This window comes from Anser anser, assembly GCF_964211835.1.
Source record: "Anser anser genome assembly, chromosome: 3".
In the NCBI taxonomy this organism is placed as follows: Eukaryota; Metazoa; Chordata; class Aves; order Anseriformes; family Anatidae; genus Anser; species Anser anser.
The window spans coordinates 115,304,477-115,329,306 of NC_139722.1; the positions used below are offsets into that span (position 1 = coordinate 115,304,477).

General features: G+C 42.2%; 1 protein-coding gene across 11 annotated transcripts in view; it reads right to left on the bottom strand.

Annotated features, from left to right (window-relative positions):
• Positions 1 to 24,830, bottom strand: part of LOC310898026 (uncharacterized protein) — a gene marked incomplete at its 5' end in the record, with an annotated part of 223,633 nt that overhangs the window by 44,887 nt on the left and 153,916 nt on the right. For 4 of the 11 annotated variants that reach the window (XM_083832393.1, XM_083832391.1, XM_083832395.1 and 1 more), the window contains one exon: positions 6,432 to 6,640. The exons of 5 other annotated variants lie outside the window; for them this stretch is intronic. In XM_083832393.1, the coding sequence (XP_083688519.1) occupies positions 6,541 to 6,640 (100 nt within the window). In that variant the 3' untranslated portion in view covers positions 6,432 to 6,540. The remainder of the gene's footprint in view (positions 1 to 6,431; positions 6,641 to 24,830) is intronic. 2 more of the 11 variants (XM_083832396.1, XM_083832397.1) reach the window with 1 other exon arrangement.

Consider the following 24,830-nt stretch of genomic DNA (forward strand, 5'->3'; position numbering starts at 1 on the left):
AAAACTCCCATTATGAACGATTTTTGTAATCTACCACTGTAATGAAGATATCGCTGCAACACAATGTGCTAATCGATCAGCAGTGCTCTTTCCTGGGCGATTATTTTATTTTCCTCTAGATGGCAAAAACCAATTGAATTGGGAGTACAGAAAACAGTCAACTATGATTCTCTGATGATTTCTGCATGTCTCCCTAATTGGCTTTTTCTTTAATTTCTCATTACCTTATGACTTGTGAATGGCATACTTAGAGCATGTTCCCTACGGCAAACTCTGCCTATTGAAAAAAACTTTAATTCTTACGAACTCTTGTTTTTTAAACGTGCTTGATGACTTTGCATTTGTCAGCTGTGGGTAGCTGATGAAGTGGTTATGTTGCTCGTGGTCTGCAGGACTGTGCACTCCTTCCCAGCTCTGTGGCAAGATGGCTCATCCTGGCTGTGAGAGACCCCTGGGGCTCTGAGAACATGAGATGATCTTACAGGGCAGGTGAAAAGGTAGCTCTTTGTTCAGTGTTTACAGGTAGGTACCATCAGGCTTTTACACTAGCAGATACCTGGTAACAAACAGTTCCCAGTGGTATCGAGCCTTAACATACATTCTCAAGGAACCCAAGCTTCTTTTAACTGGCATCCACCAACGGAACAGCAACAGAAGCTAATTGCGTACATCAGTGAAAAATGCACTCTCCTTTATCCAGATCAAGGACCTTGTTTCAGTGCTGTATGGTTTTCTTCTGGATTTCCTATCCGTTTGGGAGGAAGAAGAGAAAGATATGTTGTGCACAACCATCTAATCCAAACACAGACTAGGAATATAGCCAGGGTTTAAACTGGGCTTTGAAAGCTGGGGAACAAAATTTGTAGAGTCAGGGGGACCTAGTAGCTAAGATGCTTGATTGGGAATCAGATGTCTTCTGCTCACAGATGCCCTTTGTCCGATAGCCCTTCTGTGTGCCCCAGAAGCAGCAATCTCTGAGAAGGAAAGTGCTGTGCACAACTGTTTGGTATCTTGAGGAAAACACTGCAGCTTCCAGCTACCCGAGATGTAGAAAACAGAGTTCCAGACCCAATTTTATGCTTCTTGCAGAGCAGCCAAAGTCACAATGAAAACAGAGCAGATGAGAAATACCAATAAAAATTTGTTTACTTGACAACGTTGCCTTCTCTAGCTTAGGATTTAAGGGGTGTTACTTCTGGCTGTGTCTGTATATTACACCTGTACTTACAGGTAAAGTTCTTGTGACAGGAGACATGGGACTGACTGCTGCTCACACTACATCTAGGCAGGGATGGGAATTTGAGCTCTAACTGGTAATTTAGGATATGTTAAGCACCTGCCTTTGCTGCTGAAATATGCAGGTATGAACTCTGCCAGCTCTCAGAACTGCACGTAAATAAAGATTAAAGCCCTGATTTTTTTTTTTTTTAAAGACACTATGGCAGCTGACTGTATATCTCTGCTCTGGACATATTTGTGTCTCCAAGCATTTAGTATCTGTACTCATGGTATTATCAGCAGAAATATTTCCTCCAGGCAGTTGCTGCCTCTGGAAGCACAGGTGAAAGATATTTGCAAGCAGGATGATCTATGCTGCTTCTTCCAAATTTAGAATGAGACTTACATAAATAAACTTTCTCTGGTTGCTGGGGTGTTATAAAGATGTCTAAGCACAGCTTGGGGAGTGCATTTCTGAGCTAACGCTCTGCAACCTACAGCATTAAGACATCAACCCACGGGGACCTGCAGTTTGTACTGCGTAATGGATGCATATATGTTAAGGGCAGCCAGTCTCACGGATGATACATTTGAGGTGCACTCTGTATGGTATTTTTGGTCAGAGATTCTTACTACAGAGACATACTAGTCGAGTTTTCCAGGAGAAAGTATGCTACTATCATGTTTACTGGTCAATTACTGCTAATGAAAACAAACAACATGCATACTTAAAGTAATTATAAACCTCATGCTAAGAAACCAAAATTAAGTTAAATAAGCACAACTCATTTTTTCACCATTTCCCCACTGGCAAAATAATTTAATTATATTTTGCAATTTTTAAGTATTCTTAGCATAAATTATTGACTTTATTATAATATTAATATTGAATAGCCTACAATTTTTTGCACTGCAAGCTTTCACAACTCCAGATTCTCACCACACTTGATCAGATTTTAAAGCATATCAGCATATGAAAATATTTTATTTGAAACTTCATGTTGCCACTAGCTACAGAAGCATTTTGCAGACGCTTCCTTTTATGCAGGTATGTGCCAGCTTTGTCAGCAACAAGAAGAAAACGAGGAATGAAAAACTACCTCATTGGATGGACCATTATTTTCTTCCTCTGACCATGAGGAACACAAAAGAGGAGATTTTTAATAGAGTGCTTCCTTTTCGCTAGTTGTTCTTTTCTTGTTACTATTAAGAAAGAACATGATGACCTGGCCTGGCTCCTGGGGCTTGTCTTCTTTACTGCAGTTTTATCCACACCTGCACAATGGGTAGAGGTTACTGATGGGTACCATCTGCAATGAGGGCAGCTATGTAGTCCCAACACAGTTTTATAATCATTCTTTTAACACCGTTGACTTGAGATTACCAAATTTTGGTGAGTTTTCTTGGATCCCACTATCCTCTTGATACTTGTTATCTAGAAGTTTAGAGAGCTTCAGTGCTGTGCCTCTGCGTCCTGGGTTTGCTCAGTGGTACCACAGCACTGTATCTTCTGAAATTCTGTCCTTACCTCCACCCCCCCCCCCCCCTTTTTTTATTTTTTCTTTCAGATTTTTCTGAAATCTTTTACATTTCTTTCTATGTTGTATTGGCTCTTCTCAGATGTTTTAAGGTCTTTATTTAAGCACAAAGCATAGCAGCGCATGTACAGATTTTATAAACTCCTGTCACCTGAGCTGCCCACTCTCCTATAGGTCTGTGTTGATACAGTGCTAGAAGAGTGATGCAGCTGCATATGTTTAACCTCTCTTTTCTTATCTTTTTCCTCATCCTCCTCAGAGGATTTAACTGCTGGATCATCTAAATTATTAACTCCAGCTACATTCTTGTAATCAAACTTTAAACCAGAGCCTGTGACCATTTGTGCTTGGGGTGGATTTACTGCTGTTTGGATTTGTATTGTTGTAGTTAGTTTTTCCAAAATAATCACGTTGTTTTATGTTTTTGACATAACACAGACACTGAGATGTCTTTTCCCACCCTCTCTCAAGTATGTCAACTAACCAGCATTTCTATTTCATGGTTACAGTCTCCTAGCAACAAAACTTTATCTTAAACTGACCCTTGTTGTTTTGGAGACCCCATGCCCAGAGCATGTTACATCTCTTCCATATCTTAAACACACTTAGTACTTTTTCCTTGTTCTTGCTTTGATTACCCATCAGATTTGTGTTCATCGTTTTCCCTGAAATAAAGCATCAGGAATACGCTAACATTTAGACTTGCACTACTCCTACTTCTGGTTGTTCCTTTGCAAATGATCCATCAGTCTGTCACTTAGCAAACCCTTTCCTAAAAGGAAAGCCAAAAAAGACTTTGGAGGCTTAACTGCACTTTTCTGAGTGCCTGTGACAGAGGGTGTCTGCGTGTCCCAGCTGTCCTAACTTTACGAGCCCTCGGGAAGAGGTTTATGAACTGTCACAGCAAGGGGAACGCCGCTCCTCAAGAACTTGCAACCCCTCCCGTGTTATGACCAAGTGACTCAAGGGGAAGAGAAACACCCAGGGGAGGACCCATCTGATCTGCACAAGGAAACAGCAGCAATGGAAAGCTGCATTCAGCACATTTCTCTCAACTACAGGACTCAAAAAACCCTGCACACATACACACAGTCCCTGCTTGAGTCACATGCAAAGAACAAAAGCAGCTGAAACTCCTCTGGCCATGTTAATGGTCTGTCTGGGCCCCTCTGACAGTACAGTTGAAAACCTGGGTTCTTGTAGAGGTGCAAAGACATGGCAATGATTATTTATGGGTCTGGTTCCAGCAGATTTCAATAAGTATAGCATCTCTATAGTCTGATACTGGTTTGCTATTTCTTTTTTATTTTAATGACGTGTATGGAAACTTCTGGCTGTGCCTCGTCACAGAGACCCCTCAGTTGCTCTGGTCCCCTTCGTCCTCTTTTCTAGCTGGGCAAAAGAGAAAGGCACATCCAACTGCACTGCACCCAATGAGAAAATTAGGTGCTGAAGAGCTGGGGTGGCTTTGCAAGCATCACAATTAGTGCCAAGGAAAAGGGCACAAAAACTGAAAAAACACAAAAACTGAAGCTATATAAACAATCAGATTTCTTTGAATGCTGACAGCTTCACAGAAGATGCCGGCACCTCAGGATAAGTCAAAGCAGCCCACTTCACTTGATCATTTGTGGTGCTGATTGCCAGGACATCAGACCTTCTCACTTCAGCCAAAATTAGCAAATAGCTTTGACCTGTCTCAGTCCGAGGCAGATAACATACACATACTGTTTGATTTTTTTTGGAAGGGGATGTGTGTGTGAATGGGGAGTGGGAAGACCACAACCAAAATGAAAAAAAAAACACACATTAACTTCACCTGGATGCCACACACACCCTACACATATTGAGGCTTGAGTCTTGTTTCTTCAGTCTATCTCTCACACACAAAAATGTTGCTTGTGTAAATCTAGACAGATAAAGTGAAAGACTTGTATGGTACCGCAAAGTGGCTTAGGTAGTCATGGCAACCACGTCAGCGCTTACAAAACTTCCCTTCTTCATAATCTTTTTTGCAGTTTAGATAATGCACATGTGAGCTGTAAAAAATGAGTATCTGATCTAGAGCAGTAAAATGAAAAGTAACACTGTTCAGCATCCAAAACAGTGGAAGCTGGGACACTGCTAATTATTTGGTGTTATTAACAATGATAATTTTGTTCAGTTTCCACAGGGTCTCCTCAATGTGTCCAGGCTTAAATGAGATCAAAAGCTTTACCCCAAATCTAGCAGTGAGCAGGGAAGGGAAGGAGAGGGAGGTTTAGCACTAATTTTAAGGGAAGAAGATCAAACACTAAATACAGAAGCGTCAGAGTATTATTAATGTATTCAAGTTCTCATTTAGTTATTTCCTGCAGCACCTGATACCAGAAGGGCTCTGCTGCTGCAGTCCTGACACGAAAAACACCTTCTGCATGATTTGTAGCTTCCCACAAACCATCCTTACTTTAGCAAGAACTAACATGTGTATTTTTCTATCAATCTTCCATGCTCATTACATTTTCACTTGGTTTTCAACGTGGAAATTTAAAATCCCCCTCAGTCTTAGTCACAGTTAGAAACCAAAGCACACCAGGAATGAATACCTCTCTCTACCCCAAAGAGGAGTTAATGGATTGGCTTCCAACAAAAAGGGGGTGATTGCTGTCAATAAAACAAATCACCATCTTCCTAATCAAGTGGCATATCCAAGAAAACTGCAAAGTTTTATATGCCCTAGTCTGCCAAGGAGTCACAAAGTTGCTTCCAGGGGGAAAAAGAAAGTAAGAGTTTGGCATCTGGGCTCTTTTAATAACTTCATTTACTTTCAGGTACCATTACTATAGTTAAGTGTCATTTACTGATGAAAAAAGTAAGAACTTTAAAGTTTTATTTTGTAATAAAGTATCATGGTCAACATGTTCAACAGTATCAAAGGTCAACATGTTCATGTTCTCTTGTTTAACTGAGAGGAGGCTGAAAGAATTTTAGTAGATAAGATAGGCTAATGAGCATGTGTAAGGAAGCCAAAAGGATTTTAAGTAGATAAGATAGGCTAATGGGCATGTGAAAGGAAGCTAAAAGAATTTTAGTAAATAAGACAGGTAAGGGACATGTACTATATCTTCCACTACCTATTGTGCAAAGAAACTGAGGCAGGAAATTCTGGGATTCCTCACGAAAAACAGTTCATGATAGAAAACAGGAAACACATTTCAAGAACCAACTGAAACCGAATCTGCAGTTTAAGCAGAAGCTGAGAAGCTTATGAGTCTGTGCTGAGAGAAGTGGTCAACCGGTGGTGACAAGGAAGACTCACTAATCTTCATCCCCACGACCTCCGGCAACCACTACCAGAAAACACTGCGCAAGTGTGGATAGGAGGAATCTATGAAAATGACTCCCTGGAACTAATTTTAACACAAAGCGGGGATAGGTTATCATATGTATAGGCATATCGAGAAACTTCATGCATATGTGACTCTTCACCACATGTAACCGAGGTGAGTTGCTGCGTTGGGGTGCACACAACTTTGGTGGGACTACCCCCCGTGCCGCCCAGCGCTGAATAAACATACCTAGTTTACAATCTTACTGACTGTGGAGTTTGCTTTCTGCACATCATAACTCAGCTAAGAAAAAGAATTTATTGACATCCACTAGAATGCCCACATTTTGTGTGAACGCTGTACTTACGAGGTCTCCCTCACCAGTCTCGGGGAAAGAGCACCATCTTCTGGGAAGCAGCCCTGTGGTGGTCAGGGAGGGACATGTTCTGATGGATCCTTGCGTCTCTTTTCCCGGATTACACAGCGAGTATCAGGTTTTTATCAGAGATGCTTATCAGAGCAGGACAGTTCACCTCAGAAATCCATCTTCTGCAGGCTGGTTTGTAGACGGCGGGGCTGTTAATGCAAAGAGGCCCTGAGTAAGCAGACATTTACCAGCTAATCCACTGCAATAAAAAGTCTCAAAAACCAGTGGGCACAACAAAAGGAGAATTTCACCCAGAAGCTCACTGTTGACGTATCAGAGAAATCCTAATCCACGACCAAGCTGATAATAAAATGCAAAGCTCATCCTTAGGGTGATCTCTGTCACAAGCAAGTTCCATAGCTCACATGATGGAAATGAGAAATTGCAAATGGCTCTAAAACCTCCAAACTCAGTGATGACAAAGATGATAAAAATATTTACCAAATTTAATACAGCATAGCAAATACCTGAGAAGGATCTTCTCCAACAGGTAGAGAGTGGTAAATATCTGCTAGTCCTACATATTGGAAAACACCATCTCACGACCTGGTGTACTGCATTTAAAAGTGTACGTAAATGGCAGTTTTGCATGGAAACTTTGTGTTTCTTTTTAACTTGCAAGCATCCACTTACTGTACCTCCTTGTTCTGATTAATCACAAATATTGTGCTACACAACGGCTGCATGGATGTTCCATACACTGGTGATGCTAAGGAACTAGTTACGCAGGAGTTGGTGACTTGAAGTTGTGTCACTTCATTAGAGGGGATTCTGCTTCAACCACATAAAAATTTTACTGAAGTAAGATAAGCAAATAAATAGCCAAATCATCTGCCTAGGAACATTATTACCATTTGTTGTGAATTTTCTGTTAATTATATACAGCTATTTAGTGTTAGACACTGTCCTTTTTTCTAAAGGTTTCAACAGCACTGAGTAACTGGTTTCATCTTTAGATTCCTGTCTGCTTGCTCATTAGCTACTGAAAGAGATCTTAAAATACCATCAATGGTAACTAATCTTATTAAATGTCTCCAGCTTTCTTTCTGAAAACAAGGGGTTTGGAACTAATACAATGAAAAGTCAATAAAAATGTATTTTCATAATTCATGCCCTACATGGCTGATCCTGAATAGCTGTGCATTGTGCCCCTGTACCAGCCCGTATGGAAGGGGAATTCTATCAGACAAGGAATCACTCTGCTAGATCGCTCCTGATAAAGCCTGTCTGTACCACCTGGTTTCATTTGAGGGGGGACTTCTCTAAGGACACCAATAAGAGAACATTTACCACTACTTGTTTTTTTTTTTTCTTTTTTTTCTTTTTTTTTTTGATGATACCAACTTTACTGCTTTGATTTGCAGTTTTACTTTTAGCACATTGATTTACCTCATTGTGAAAAAAAAAAAAAAACCAAGCTACTGGTTTAATGCACAGCAAAGAACCTACTTGAAGACGCCGGCTCTTTTTCTGGCTGCACAATGTCTGTGAGCAGAACATAATGTCACCAGATTGATTTAATCGCAGGTGATAGTTCATGATTTTTTTTCTCTGATACCTGAACGGAATGAATTGTATAGATCTCCTAAGTCACATCAGGTATTTTTTCTCAGTTGAAGCCAGAAGACAAATAATTCAAGAGCCAATCCAAACCCTACTTGAATTGAGACAGTTACAAAGGAGGGTCTGTGTTAGGCGTTATCTAGAGTCCCCACCCAAAGCAAGAAATAAGCAATAGAGCAGCTTCACTGTACAAAGGCATTTCCAATCTTCTATTAAAGTACTTCTATCTTTCTCTGTCCCCCCCCAGCTTAGAGAGAGAAACAGTGTCAGAGATTTATGCTGAATGTTTTCTGTCCTAGCTCTTACCTGAAACATTATTCTCAACTTTTGCTGAATTTGGTATAATGAATCTAACTTTTCTGGCAGCTGGCACCAGCTTTTAACACCTGTGATTTCAGGCACACTCTGCATTTCTGAGAGCTCTCGTTTCCCTTTCACCACAGCAACAACACTGTCCATGAAGCATGATGGATCCTAATTTATTCAATTACAATTTTTCCCCAACATTTCTTTACCCAGGGGGTTCAAAAATAGGGAGAGCAAAAGGGAGAGCATAGGTGCCTGCCCAGATTTCCACCCCTCTTCTCCTCCTGCTATTTGGTTAAGGGCAGGGCAATCTCAGCAACTGCTCAGGAAGAATATAGGAGCTGCTGCCTCCATCCACAGCTATAGCAAGGGCAAGAAGAAAAAGGCATTGAGTTTGTGCCAGTCCCCTCCCAAACTGCAGCCTGGTGTGAAAGGCTGCTGGCTTGTCGCTGCTGCCTTGTGTGCCAAGTCATGTGAAATTGCCCTGGAGAGGAGGGGGAGAACAAGGGAAGGGTAAGGGAAGGAGACACCCGGGCAGTACGTGCTGAGAGTGCCAGAACATCTCCTTCCAGCACTGCCTGTGCTTAATGTTGCCTCAGCAAGGTGCTGGGAGCACGTTGGTCCTGCAGCTGGCTCCGAGGTGCATCGGTCTCTGCTCCAGAAATAGTCACCCAGTGCTTGCAACAAAGGTGGTACCTCATCAGGTGCTCTCCCTGCCTGCCTGCCCAGCCCTAGCTGGGGGGTGAAACACTCCTCATTTGCCTTCTGTTACAGAACTAAGCGCTGTGCCACACAAAGGCTTTGGGTTGCTTTAAGCCTTCTCCGCAAAGTCAGGGAGATGTTGAAGTTGCCTCGCTTCCCATCTGAGAATGACTTTTTGCCAAGCTTTAATCAATGAACTCAAACAAGTTTGCTGATTCAGGTTATAAAACAGCTTTAAAACCTCATCCTTGGTGCAATCAGTTCTTTGTAACACAGATCAATGGGGACCCCCACTTCCAACTCCAACATGACGCACGTAAATAGCAAAACCCACTAACAAGTATTGGATTAGTACTCCATAGTAACACCAAAAGGTCTTTGCTGTGCTTCTAGAAGTCGTGTAAATGCACAAGCATGCAACAGTTTGCTTCCTCTCTGTTTATTATCCTTGTGGGCAAAGCAGATGAAGAAGAAAAAAGAAAAATATTCCTGTCATGGCTAGAGCAGTTACATTACTGCATTACAGGCTGAGCTGCAATGTTTTCCTGTACCTTTTTACAACACAGCTTCTTGGACAATGCAACTCCTGAGACGTTGTGCTTAATTTAACAGCCAGTGTAATGGCTGGGATTGTGCCACATAAATAGCAAACAGAAATAGAGCTTTTAAAATGACAAATCACCCTGTTCCTATGGAGTTAGGGCAGAATTCTTTATTCTTTTCTTCTCTGAGGCAAGAATCCCATTAATTACCTTTTTCTCTGTACAAGTTCATGTGATTTTTTAAGCTCAAGGGCGACGCCACCTCCAGCCGGGGCCATCACACCCACGCCGTCACGCTTAAACCAGGCCCGTGCCAGCCGGAGCCACGTCCATGCCCGCTAGACAGGCTGCCCAGGGCCTCCACACGAGCTCTGCTGCCCCTTCTCCAGGTGCTGCAAATGGTTCACAGTGGACCGAAGCCATGGGCTCAGTGCCACAAGGGAGCAAGTGCCTGCATACTCAGCACTGGCTGTGTCAGGAGAACAGCTGAGGGAGCCGAGCTGATGCCCTGCTAGGAACAGCTGGGCTTCCATTTATTTATTTATTTAGCTGGTTTTTGGCACGTCAGCTCCTGCATCTCCTGTACTCAGCAGATGTTAAAATCACATCATCAATAACAAAAAACAAAAATTCAAATATTTGCCCAGCATTTGCCAGTGCCTGAACAGCTAATTGTAAGATAAGACCCGTATTAATTAATTAAAAAGAAAAAGACAGTATAGTATTGCTGCTGTCGTGCCAGACACCAGCTGAATGCCAGGACTTTGCTGTGGGACGTACAACGCGTCCTGTAATACCTCAGCAAAAATACTGTATTGAGAAAAACAAAGGCAGCACCCCCCTGGCTTTAAGGTGTAGCTGACATATGGTTTATTTTGCCTCATCTGAGAGTAATTGTATTGCCTGGTTTCACCTTGCTGTTCTTTTTTTTCAGCTTGGCTTCAGAAGAATAATTAATTTTAAAATACCATGGGCTTCTTGCCAACTTTTTCAACATGAAAAGCTCATACTTAAGTGTATCTACTGGTGTCACATATTTCCACCTTACAGACACCACTTGGCTTCAAACCCCTGCTAGTACCATACATACCCTGGGGAATTACTCCCCTTAGGATGATATGCCTGACCAAAACCAGAAGCGTGTGAAACAAGAGGATTTGGAAGAAACGTCCAAAGACCCAAACGCTCTGGGCTGAGCTCTAACTGTTAGTAATACCACAGAATTCATACCTATGATGTGTTCCAAACCACTATTCTATTGATGACTGTGAAATCTAGGATCACAAAATGTGCAGGAATGCAAAAGTTCAATGTTTTCTTTTTAAGAATCTTAGAAAACTAGCTTCCTAACGAAGTCACTGCCCTACATCTCTAAAACCAGATATTATTTTTAGATGTCCTACAGGTGAGCAAAGTTTCCTCAGTGGTAATTGGGACGCGGAGATGATCATGCAGTCAGCAACCCCAGCGTCAGGCCCTTCAGTGCCGCAGCAGCCTGCAGCCCTGGTGCATCCCACCCATGGAACCAGCAGGGAGGGAGATGCTGGGCAGGGGCTGTGTCTGAAAGGCAGGAGGGGGGGAAAGGCAGAGGCACCCCACTGAATGGCACCAGCAGCCAAGGAAAAGCCCAGGAAATCCCAGAAAAGCCTGGTGCCCTGGGGAGACAACGTGCCCGCCAGGCTGGCCCAACCAAGGGAGATGCTGCTGCAGCCACACGGGCAGTGAGTGTTTAGGGGAGCGCGTGGAAATATCCCCACACTTTTCTCCCATTCCTGCAATCCGGTGATTCCTTTATGTATGTTCTCTAAAAATGTGACCTGAAACACCACTTCCAGCCCGAGACGTTTTGTGATGAATGTGAAAGCAGAGGTGATGATCACACAGAAGTTCCTGAAGGTTTCCCCAGTGTCCCCTGCAAGAGCTAAATGCTAAACTCTCCTTTCCTCCTCACAGGCAGACGTACCAGTCCGATTTAAAATTCCAGTCACAGTGCGATTCAGGGTCAGATGCACACACACAGTGCTACATTTGCAGAAAGGCCCACAGCTGGGATCAGCACCTGAGCAGGACCAGGCACTCCCAACGCCAGCCTGTGCACCTGGGTATGACGGCTCTCGCTGCGACACCAACTACTGCTCTGCAGCATTTGCTTGCAGGGCCACGGCTGTTCTCCCCATGTTTTGAGGCGTCAAAACAGCTGATGGTTTTTTTTTTGCACAAATTTGTCTCAAATGCTGTGCTCTGAGATGGAACATTATAGACCAAATCATGTGCCACTGAGATTGGCAAAACTGTTGCTATTGACTGCGGCAGCTCTGCTATTAACTCCACAGGGTCACACCTCATACTTGGCATCATGTATGGGTGAAACCTTACCTTGCAACCACAGGAATCAGCCGCAAGCTTTTCCCTTTATGCTATACCCCACTTCCCCATTAAATTGATGGCTATAAAGCAATGGCTATAGAAATGAAAATACAGGATCTTCTTCGCTATCGGACGAGAACGACAACACAAGAAGGAGAGAGGCTATCACTTAAATGTATGAAAAGGCCATTTATAATCATTTGAGGTTGCTAGCAGGTTGGCATGACCGATTCGTGTATGGAAGACTGTTGCCATCCCTCCATATTCATTAAAATTATCTCGTTTTGACAGAATTTCAACAAACCCTGGCCTGCACAATTATATGCTTTTCTGTAGCAATTTTGAAGTTCTGAGACACCTGCAGATAAGTGAAAAACTGTTAGCTGCCTATCAGCAGAGTGCTCCCAGAGAAGGAATAGTGCCGTCTTTCTTGCTATTTCTTTCAGATAAACTATTGATGTACAATAATACAAATTGCATGGTATTAAAAGGAGCGAAATCAAAGATTTCATACTGAATGACTGCTTTGGGGCTATTGAAGTCCTGTGAGCTGCTCAGGGTCCATGAAGTTTAAATACTCACCGATTTTTGCAGTTAAGAAAGCAAGTATTGTGTTCCTGGGGAAAATGCTCTCAGTGGCTCTAAGTGATGCACCAGAGGAAAAATTAATCATGCACGGTTGAATGCAGTTCTCTAAAGGAAAAGGATGGCCATTGTACAACCTGCGCACAGCCCAGTTCTACTGCTCCCTTTGTGCTCTGCTGAAACGAAGAGAAACGTCCACAGCTTTCTGAGGGTGATGGGGAGGTAACTTTGTTTCCCACCTCGCAGCAGCTCTCAGGAGAACATACCTGGGCACAGTCCCCATGATGTTATCCTCAGCATTTTCCCCTTTGCCTTTTCCCTTTTTGCATCTGAAGAATATTTTTCTAAAGCTTCAAGGGAGCTTGCTGCCACGCTCCCTTGCATTTGGGGCACTTCCCATAAAGCATGGCTGCAGAGACTAACTAATAATGAATACCAAACCCTTTGGAAAACGTACTGGCCAGGAGATCCAAAAGTCACTACTTCCATACCCCCCCCCCCCCCCCCCCCCCCAATATTTGGAAAAAAAAGAAAGAAAAAGGGAACATAGCAGTTTGGCCACATCCTCCTGCTTAATATTCCTATCTGCTTGCTAAGCCAAACTGAAAAGAAACATGAACCACATTTTGGAATTAAATGCTCTAAGTAGAGCACTTTGGGGTTCTTTCAGTACCATTTTATCTATCTGGAAGGCAAATAGCTAGTCAAAAGTATCTTCATTACCTTCATTCTGGATGGACGTAAACAAACTGCAGAATGGCATGCTCCAAAGACATCTGTAACAGGCATGATTGCTATTCTATTCAACATTTTAAGGGAAGAGAGACTTTCTCTTGCTTTTTAAAGGTAATACAATTTGAGGGCCACTTACCTCCCTCTGTAACCTTTATCTATACATACATTTCTCCAGGGAAGTATAAATCAAAATCTTTGCGTGTCAAATAGCTTAGTGTCAAAAGACCAATGAATCATATACTATAAACTATACAGAATCCCAGGAGCTTTGCAGAAGTGGAGCAGGCACAGCACACACAAAATAATGCATAAAAATACCCAGAATGTGCTTTTCCTGCTCAACCAGTTCATTCTGATTATTAAATTGCCTCACTGCAGCTCTCGTCTCAGTTTTGCATTCACTTCTTAGAAGCATTCTGCCAGAGGAGCTTTATTGTCGGGCTTGCAAAGTCATTAAGTGCATATCGGAATAGATTTAGAAAAACTGCATTTTGGGTGGTCGTAACATGCATTGGCACCAGACAGGCAACTTTGAAGACATATTTATGTGGTCCATGAAGAAATCTATCAAGTGACCTGTATGTTCAAGGAAACCAGCTGGACTGTTGAAATTCTCAACTACCACTTTGGATCAGCATGCCTTCTCTAGATGATTTTTGGTCTGTCTTTGGTGAATAATGCTGAACAACAAAAAATTACAGCAGTGGCTAGCCACTTACAAGCAATTTACAGTAGTGGAGGGCTGATATGAAAAGTGAGTTTTTCCTTATTCATATTTATTTACTGAGTCCTGCTTAAAAGGAAGTACTTCGGATTTCCATGGTCTGTAGCAGTCCCTGAAAAACCCCTAGGCCTTTAAATCCTTTTCACTTTCTATAATGTTTTGGTTAAAAATGAGGAGACACGGTATCATTGCAATGACTTGTCACAAGCCGACTAAAAAAGCAGAAAGATGAGAAGGGGTAAGTCTCTCAGGCATAGTGAGTACGACTCTGAGGAGGCGCTCCCACCAGCAGAGCCCTGCGTGCTGCAAGCTCGCTGCTGCACACTGCAGGGTCTTGCTGGAAGGAATAACTCCCTGGTGCTCTCAACACACAAACCAAAATTCTGGCAGCAGCTATACCAGTAATTCAAAAGTCACTTTGGGTTTATAAAGTTGTAATAGTGACCAGAACTAATAGTAGGTATAATCTCCACAACCTTGTAACTGCTGCTTCCAGGGAAATGCTAGTCACAAAGAATCTTTTATGGACTGCAGCACAGTCTGACCTCTCTACAAGTGTGTGAAGTCAACAAGAGCATCGCAGACAATGCCACCATCAGCAATGAGGAGATAGTCATAGTACTAAATGCAGCTTCTAAACACCTTTTTTTTAAAGCATTGTCCTATTCTGATATTTTATGCATCTTTCATATTTGTTTGCCTTCTATCAATAAATGACACTGGAAATCTGTAAAAGCTAAGAATATCAGGCATTTCCCCAGGCAATCTGAAAGGCCTTCAGAGACCTTTTGAGACTGCCTGACTAACAAAAAGGTTTGATAGAAGAAATGAGCAGAAAGTTAGAAAGTTTGCATGAAAGCAAACAGAGAAATGCAGACCGGTGGAAGAAGGACCCCTCCCCAGAAGCAGACAGTTATGACTTAACTTTTCAAAAACAATATTTTCCTGACACTGCCCCCAAAAGACATTGCAAAATACCAAATGTTAGGTCAATTACTTGTGCCACAAATTTTCTCTGACTTGAGCAACTTGAACAAATACCTGCGTGTGATCATGAACACAGACCCTGGAGACTGCTGGGCACAAATCCAGAAACTCACTAACAGACTGTAGGTGAAGGAAATGCCTTATGCTTTTAACAACAAGTAAAACATTCACACCAGCATGAATGTAATGTTAGCTCCCTGATCGAGATTAAATCTTAAGGGAGAAAAAAAAAAGGGGGGGGGAGAAAAAAAGGTGTTTACCATTCTCACAGTATTGACCCCGAAACCATGAAGTGCCAAATGTGAGCTCCACGATAACCACACACAAGAAGCGCAGATGACTTATCAAACTGAAAATTCAAAGTCAAATGCTAATTTGTCTTTAAATAAATCATGATTAAATACTATTAAGTCAATTTGCAAACCAAGCTTAAAACATGCATAATTAACAAGATGCATGTATCACATTCACCTGCAAGAAAATATTTTTAGCTGTCCTGTGTACCACCTTTCCTATAACACAACAGACACACACGCTTCAATGTCATCTTGAAGCTCCTCTGCTCCCATCCTACCTCCTGAACTCCCTGAACTACAGTTGACTCGTGTGCTCTCCCAGCCAACAATACCAGTCTTGAACACAGGAGAACACTGTACTTAACCACAAAAAACGTAGCTACACAGGTGGGGCCACATGTTCCTCTTCTGGATGGTACTGTGAAGAGCTGTTTCAGGTGTCCCTCTGATAATTACCCCAAGAGATGACTAAGAAAAATATAAGGTTTCTGTCTAAGAGACACAAGAAAACTCACTGTTCATAGCCCAGCCAGGCACTGCTTGCTTGGTGCTTCCAGGAATTTCTTTGAGACAGTGGACTGCTATTGGAGGACATGGAGATGTGTTTATTTTGCACTAAGCATTAAGTGGCGGACAGACCAGCTGCTACTGCTCAGCTGAGAGGATAAAGACAGGGGCTGGTGCTGCTGGCAGCTCTCCCACGCTCCCAGGCTTGGCACGGGCTGCCAGGGGTCCCACCTCAAGCCCCCATCTTCAGTTGAAACTTGCTAACAGTGCTTGTTATCACAAGGGTCAAGGAAGGGTTGTTTGTGTGGTGCCAATCATTGCTAAGACACTTTTATAAAAGCTAGAGTAAGTTTTATGCCAGGGCTGACAAAATCGGAACAAAAAGATTTTCCTCCTTTTCGTGTTCCCAAAGTGATAAACCAGTTAGGGCTAAGTTTTAAGGCTTCCTTGAGCAAGTGACCATTTTCCTACTACATTTTCCTGTTAGTTAGGTAACAAACAAATGAGAGTTTAACTTTGCTTAGATTTCAGAGTACCTGATTTATGACAACAGGCAGATCATTAAAGAACTTGCACTGTACCTGAAGATAATTTATGCAACAGATATTTTTAGTGTTTCACTGAAGAAAACAACTGCAGGAAAGAATCTTTGTAATTTATATCTATCATGTACAGAAGCTGTGGTTAAATTTGAACAATTTACTTATGTTTCTGACCTGTTTTAATGAAAGGACTTATTCTGCCCTTTCTTCTTCAGATGTGCACAGGCATGCCCAGGGACAGTAACACTAATGTAGTACAAACTGTGCAAACTCGGGTGTTTGTGCCACGAGCTAGGCTTTCAGAAAGACACATCCCTGGAGCAGAAGCAAAATGAAGCCTCTGGATCTCTGTGACCCACTACCAGAAAAGCAGGTGGTGGCACATGAGGTCAGATTTGCTAGGGCTCCCTCAGGAAAGGCATGTGACTTTTGGAAGCAGCAATGCCCTGATGGCAGGTAGGAAGGAACAGGGACCCACAGCAGTTCTGGCTGGGTAGGCCCTCAGTGGCCACCTGGTCCCACTCCCTCCTACCCTTAGGAGGGGAGGCCTGTGTTTGGAAAACAAGAGGTCACTTACGATGTTCCAGCTTTCGTTCTACAGTCTCTTGCTGTGGGTATAAATCCAGACTAATTTAATTGGCTTCAGCCAAACGCTTGCAAAACATCACAGATGTGAGTAAAAAAAAAAGATGTAAAAAGTAAAAAGGTGGACAGGACAGTAATGTGCTGCCATGCTGGAAGGAAAAGAAAATCTAGCACTTTTTAAAAATTATTTATTTTTTAAAATTCTGATACGAGGAAGACTTCAAAGAACAAATGCTCTATAAAAGCCTCATGTATATGATTATGTCTCATGCAAACCAGTGTGACTAACGATATACCTTATAATAGGCACACTTTAAAGCACAAGAGTAAAGTTTTTTTCCTAAGTCTGGCTATAATCTCTCCTACTTCTTTTTCCTATTACAATTATCTACAATTTTCCAGTGTTGTCATTTTAACTTTCTCCCTTCCAGGACTCAACCCTGTGCATTCTCAGGAGCATTTCCTTGTCACAGCATGCTGGACGTTTACTTGTCCAGAGGTTTTCTCAAGTCTAGAAGCTTGCCTTTTTTAGCTCTGCAGAAAGCCAAGAGCCCCCTGAACCTCACAAACATGCTCACAGACGTGCCTCACACACAGCGGTCCGCCAAACATATGCAGGAGCTGTCAGTGCAGGTGCTGGGGGGCTCACTGAATTGCACCAGACCACACAAAGCATGAGGAGAGCTGAAGGGAGGAAGCTTTGAGCATTGCATGACCCCGTGCAATTGCACATGCCAGGCCCATGCTGAAGTTGGCACAAGAGTATCCCTTGCTCTGCAAGGTCTTTGTAAACCGTAATAGTTGGTTACATTTGGGGGTGTGTGAAAAGAAAACCTAGGAAATAAAATGAAGTTTGGTTAATGATATGAAGAGTTGCCTCCCTCCTCTTGTGAGCTGAACATGCAGTGTTTGAGTCGAATCCTCTTACGGCAGTGACATTACACAGATGGTCAATTACAAGTCCCCAGTTTACACTGCAATTAATCTTAACTAATCCTAATGGAAATTAAAAGTCACCCAGACCCCACGGTTAACTTCTGGGATGTCCGAAGGCAGAACAGCTCTAGTAATTCCCCATCCCCTGAGCTCTCCAAGGGATGGCGCAGTACACTGTGTTGGCCTCCTGCACACAGCTGTGATGAACGGTTACACAGGCAGTTCGCAGGCACATCAGGAACAGAGAAAATATTCACTGACTTATTCACCCACTCTGTAAAGCAGACACTTAAACATTCTGAAAGGTTGTAGCAGGTCCTCTGTACGTACATCTGTAATTGAGGGATGTATTTTTCACATCTTTAACTATAAAATATAATTCCCCACAGACATGCAGATTTGATTTTAACAGCTTTTTCTTGTCTCAGCCCAGTTCCACAGCCTCCCGTCTCAGCAAGCAGAGCTATCTGCTTTGTGCACGTGTAAATTTCTTTTAATAAATAAAAGCACAGTTAGAGGCTAAGGTATGACCTGTTCACAAACTAAACATTACAGCCACTCTCCTTGTTCTCATTCCTGTGAAGTCCATCAAAGAAGGAGACCTAAAATCAGCAAATGTCTCTATGTTCCATCTTCTTCAGGTAAACAAAAGATGATGAATAAGACGTGAAAAGTGCATTCATCAGGTTAAAAAAAAAGATATACTTGCCAAGAAGTTGTCACCAGTACTGCTGTTCTAAGCCCCAATAGTACAGAGTATCTCCAAGAAGCAAAAAAACGAATTCCTCCAGTTTAAAATCCATTGCAGTTCCATCAGACCTCAATTTAGTCTAACTAGGTCAGCTGGGCCATTGAGCAAGCCACCAAAAGACTGAGCTACTTGGAAGTGAACAAAAGAAGGAACATCTCCCACCTGAAAATCTAATGACACTCTAAGCTCCCAGTTTTTGTTGTTGATTTTTTTGGTTTGTTTTTCTTTTTAAAACCCCTTTGAAAGAGCAGTCCCGATTCAGAGGAGGGTGCTCCAGCCCCTGGGGCTGACCATGCTGCACAGCCTCCCTGCTGTTTCTGCAGCTGGGTGTAGCTCTAGCTGTCAGCTGGTTCAATGAGCTATGCAAGTACATGCTTGAACCTCTCTTACAACAGGACTTTCTCTACTATTTTCCTGACTCTGCCAATATGAACATATATTAGGAGTATCAAAAGGGAAGCCCAGATTCCTTCCTACCACAGCCCTGCCAGCCCCACAAACCTGAGTGCTGCTGGAGCTGCACAAGGCCCTGACAGCTCCACTGGCCACACAATGCTGCTCCCCTGGCATTCCTGGCAGTGCCACGACTGTCCCTGTTTTGGGACTAGATTATGGTTCACGCTACAGAAGTCCCACACTTCACCTGCTGGTAACTAGCTCCCCTGCCACATCCACATGTTTTTCACATTCTTCAATTTATTCCTTACCATCTGGTAGTCAGATGCTCCAACTAAATACAATTTTACTGTTCCAGTTCTCTGTGAAATATGTTACTTTGCCCTGGTGTAGCTCCTCTGATCCGCTTCAGAGCGTTTACTTTGCATGCAAACACCCAGCTTGTTGTTTGAAGTGGTCACACTGCGTTAAGGGAGTGCCACAGGAAAGTTGGTCCCTCTTTGTCCGGGGAAGGGGAGGTGCAGGCAGCACTCACGCAGCCTGCCCATCAGTGTCAGACTCACAGGCTTCAGAGCTGCTAACCCAACAGGTTAGGGATTGACCTAATAAATACACTGAAAGTCTTACTGTTCAACATTTTGAAAGGTTCCTGTTCACTCTACAGTTCAGAGACCAGCCCATCACAGCCATGTTCTCTTCTTGCCGTACTGTTACCCCCGATCAGGCATATGTTACATTTAAAGTGTCCAAAGCACAGCTTTTTACCACTTGCCATTCTGTGATTCATTGCCGTTTCCTGACAGTGAGTGCCAGAGCCCAACCTTGCTCTGAAATGGTAGTTGTGTCCCTCCTGGGTCTGGCCATTCAATCTCACACCTCTGAAACACGATAACCACAATTATTTCACCTTCTGGGATCTACTGGTCTGGAGCTGAACTTTTAAAGACGTCCAGAGAAGCCATGCACATACAAACATTACTGTGGTTAGCAGGAATTAGATGGGCAACACAAGACAACCAAATAATCAGCAATCATTGCAACTCCTTTGCCAAATCTGCAGGCTCCTTGTTTTCATGCATTTATCTCCACGCCATTGGTAAACTGAACCCAAAGCATACCCTGGAAAATTTGCATATCCCCTCTTTTGTTTGTTATATTCATCCTCACGTCATTCAATACAGTGCTTTCCAAAATGACAGCTTGTGCTGTCATCTAAAAATACAGCGCAAACCCATAAAGCACTAGAGCCACAGACTTTTCTAACAGAGCATCACCCACCAATGTTCTGCTCTGAGATCTGGCAGGACACTGTTGGTACAGCTCTGGGCTCCAGCCCAGGGGCCATAAAACAACCCTGCGAACAAGCTGCTCACCTCACTGGAACCAGGCAGGCAAACATCTCCTAAGCATGAGCATCTTGCTGCTTCCTGAAGGGCCCTTGATGTATTTTTCCCTAAAAAATGTAAAACCGTTGTTTTCTTTCCAAAATGAAGGGGAGACGAGTCTTCACCACCAAACTAATTCGCTGCTAACTTCTTTTACGAAGTCCAGCTTTTGCCACATCCCTATATCATGTCATTTGGGTTTCAGCCATTCATTTGGAATTTCTCATGCATGTCTTTAACATGACTAAAATCATTTAAATCAAATTTGATATTTAGGCAAATTGTTAAGCTCAGCAATTGGAAACATGTCAAGTTTTCCATTTTAATGCCATTAAAAAAGCTCATTGCAATAGCATCTTGTATTAGCCACTCTAAGCATACTTTGTAGGACAGATATGAATTTATGTAATTGAGATTAAGCACCTTTGGTCAGTTGGAAGCCTAAATCTAGAATCACTTGTTATGAAAAACTGTATTTCACTCAATCAATGCTTATTTGCTAATTTTCCTACTGTGAAGGTCAACATCCACTCCCAGGCAGAGCTCAGGTCCTCTACTTCTTGCAGCTCCCTAAATTAGGTTCCCATAAATACAAGAGTTAATGTACATGGAAATAATTGTGTGCCACTGAGCAACTGAATGAGTAAATACAGAGCTGAAGAGGGATTTCTCAGAAGTCTAAACATCTGGCTCAACTGTATGAATTAGGAGCTGTATTAAATAGGATTTGCAGATCTCTCTCCCACAATGGTACAGCCTTTCATGATGGCAGTTCAGGAACTTGGTCTCTCTGCAAGGGTATAATTAACTACTTACTCTTCCTTTGCGTTAATCTAACTAGTTGGAAAACAGTTATCTATTTCCTGAGCCACAGAGCTGTCCCTTACGTAGGTCACGGTTGTCAAGAGCTTTAAGAATACACAATCACAACTGCTTTAAATGTTATTACTCCCTGTACTGGATCACTGAATTTATCAACCTTTTCTTTTTATTTATAAACTAATGATGTACAAAGACAAATCTTAAAGTCTAACTAATTGGCTTGCATGCACAAAGGTGGCTCTCAAGAAGAAAAGGCCGTGAGAAACTCAGAGGGATGTCTAGAACACGGAGGATGCCTCGTGCCAAATTTTGGTCTGGGAGATGGTGCTGCCGGCGAGTCAGCCAGAGGCATACAGAAAGCTGTCTCTGGCTGACAGATACCAGCAAGCAGGTGTGTGCAGCTCTGTTTAAAGATTTAATTAGTATCTGCGATGCATCCAATTACTCGCTATTAATTTAAAGGTTGTTTGATTCTGGTATTAATTCAATGGCCTTGAGTGATTTTCTGAACTATCTGTCTGGATATATATGCAACGTGGAAGCACTACAAATCACCCAACCTGCTGTCTTCAGAAAGGCACACAGATGCATCAGAACACCCACCCCGGTTTCTATGCATCCCAATGTCAAATGGTGCTGCTTGCCAATTCCAAGTGGCACAGCAGTGGCACCGACACGTGCACTGCAGCCTTCGGGCAGAAGGGACAGAAAATGGTCTGGAGGTTTTATGATGCTTCAGGTAGGGTTTGGTCAATTTATTAAATCTTGAATTACTCACTAAAAGATCCATAAAATTTGCTCCTAAAAGTTAATCTAATATTTGCATTGCTGCATGGGGAGTAATTACCAGAAGACATTTAAAGGAAGTTAATTGGTCATCGAGACTTTACCCAGCATGTTAATTATCCTGCCTATATTGACTAGGGTAAAAATAAATATATAAATAAAAAGGATCCATTTCTTCGTGTTAATGCAATGCGTTTTCCTCTGCCAGGAAACAAGCAGTTGTTACAGACCATCAAGGGCACCATTTACATGCTTAAGCTTGATGGAAGTGGGATACATGACAATTTTGTCGTATTAACGATGCTAAATTATGCTTTGAGACTTACTGTTATCACTAAGACATTAATTTGTCAGCACAGTGAAATGAATTATGTGGACCTCTTGAAAACAGACTTTTCACACATCAGGAAGTGTATTTGGCCATTAAAAAAAAAAAATTGGCTTGCAAAAATCGCTGTAAAATGCCTACCTTTTCAATCCCAGCATAGGACCCGGCTCCTGTTTTGGTTGTTCTTGTTTAAAAAGCTACAGCTCAGAGTAACGTATACTTGTGGATGCAGAGGCCTTCCTCGCCCAGAGTCTTATTGCAATTAACACAACTCAGTGATCACTGGTCTAAGTCATTTGAAATTAATAACCACTTGTTATAATGACAGGACCCAAATTATACTGGGCTTCGTGATCCAGTTACACGTAATTGTACTAAGTCTTTGCAGTGTCATCATCCAGGCACGCCTTCTTTCTTAAAGTGCCTTTAGGCATCGCACAACCAGCACAACCAGCACTTCAGCGGGAGCTCGTACTGCGGGGAAGCACGGCTGCTTCTCCTTCGCCCTGCTTCTATCACCAGCCTTGGGGCCATGTTTTCCAGTTTTGCCATTGCTCCTCTCAGGAGCTGGGTACCGGTCAATTCCCAGTAAGGTGGGTAATTAGAAATGGACAAGTGACAGACAGAACAACAGATAACAGAGGAGGAAAAGAATTAAATTACATTATAGGGAAGCTGTGGGAGACCTTTGAGATGAGGGGGGAGGGAGGGGGTATTATGCGATACCTATAATAATATTTCCCATCCTTCCCCAGAAAAAATAAAGAACAAATTTTAAATGCTGAATTTTTCCACAATACTCTTCTCTTAGAAAAAATAAAGTTAATTACCCCTAATTTTAGAATAGATGAGTTTTGGAAGAGAATGTGTTTGCTGTAGATTTTTTCTTGCCCAGCACAACAGAAACATCCCTTACTTCCCTTGCTTTTTTAAAATTATTTTTAATAGAGGCACAGTTTGAATTAAAAAGTACCTGTAACAAATAAAGTTCAAGAGAAAAATCTCTGAGATGGATTCTAATAAGAACAGCCTGCAGAAGTCAGTTATGTCTATTTATACCAATACAGAACCTAGGAAGAAATTTTATTTTCTCTTCTATATTAAATCAGATAGTCCATAAAAGGTTTTGCTTGAGTGCAAAGTTCTTGTTATCCCTTCTGTACTCTGTTGGCTGTACAGCACACCTGGAAATTAAATTTGAAGTTATCACCTGCAACATCTATGCTGAACCAAAGACGAAACAGGAGTATACGGTTTGCTGCTGTTTTATCTACAGCTCATTTATGTAAACAGAACCTCAACTGCTGGATTATGGGAGCTGTACAAGTTCAGCTCCCCCTACCAATTTTGCCTACAAAAGTGGATGAATTTATTTCTTCCAATATTAATCTCGTTTAGCTGAAGTAGAATCAAGATCTCAACAGCCATATCAATGTGTATATTGTTTTTTCTTAACTAGCTGACAAATACTAGGATTTTGTTCTCCCCATAGTCTGTTTAGTCCTGTATCTTTTTGACGTGAAATCAAGTTGGGAAATAATTTGAAGGGAAGGGGAAAGGGGAAAGGGGAAAGGGGAAAGGGGAAAGGGGAAAGGGGAAAGGGGAAAGGGGAAAGGGGAAAGGGGAAAGGGGAAAGGGGAAAGGGGAAAGGGGAAAGGGGAAAGGGGAAAGGGGAAAGGGGAGGCCCTTATTAAAAACAGTGATGTAGTTTTCCTGACACATGCCACAGTGGCAGCGTAGGATGTTTTCTCAGTAGCATCTGAGTTTGAATCACTTTCTTTTGGGACCCTGTCTGAGTTGTAGCACTAGCTACCAAATTTTGGATTTCAATCTGCAGGCTACATTCTTGGAAGAATTCTGTCTCAGAGGGAATTCCATGAGGAACCCAGGTAAAGCTGGATGAAAGGCAACAAAGCCAAACCTTGAACATGTAAATACTCCGAGCTCATGAGGCAATCTCCAAGTACTTGATTAAACATAGTTACAGAATTCAGGGTTATCATTGAGATTTGTAAAAAGTTCATCCCCACCAGAGTGCTGAAGTGTAGAAAACATTTAGTTTTGAACACACTAACCCAGTCAAAACAAACCAAACAAAACCCTCACAACCCCAACAAACCCTGAACAAAAACAAACGAAAAGCCACCCACCACCAAAACCAGACAAAATAAACAAAAAGGAAGACACACCACAATCCCCCCCCCCCCCCCCTTTTGTTAAGCACCTTATGCAATACTGCCTAGAATAATTTGTTGTATACTTTTCTTCAATCTGTTCAAGCAAGTAAGTCCTAAAGAGTCTGTTCAAGGAGTAAATAACTACAGGCCAAGTAACTGACTTATCTTCATTACTAGAGAAACTGCTGGGACATTTACCTTACTTAAACTTCAGTTGATTTGCAGGGTGGAAGACAAAACATGATTGTTCCTACATTAATTTGGAAAGGAGACTTTACATACAGAAAATATTTTTCGAAATAAAATACGAATATACA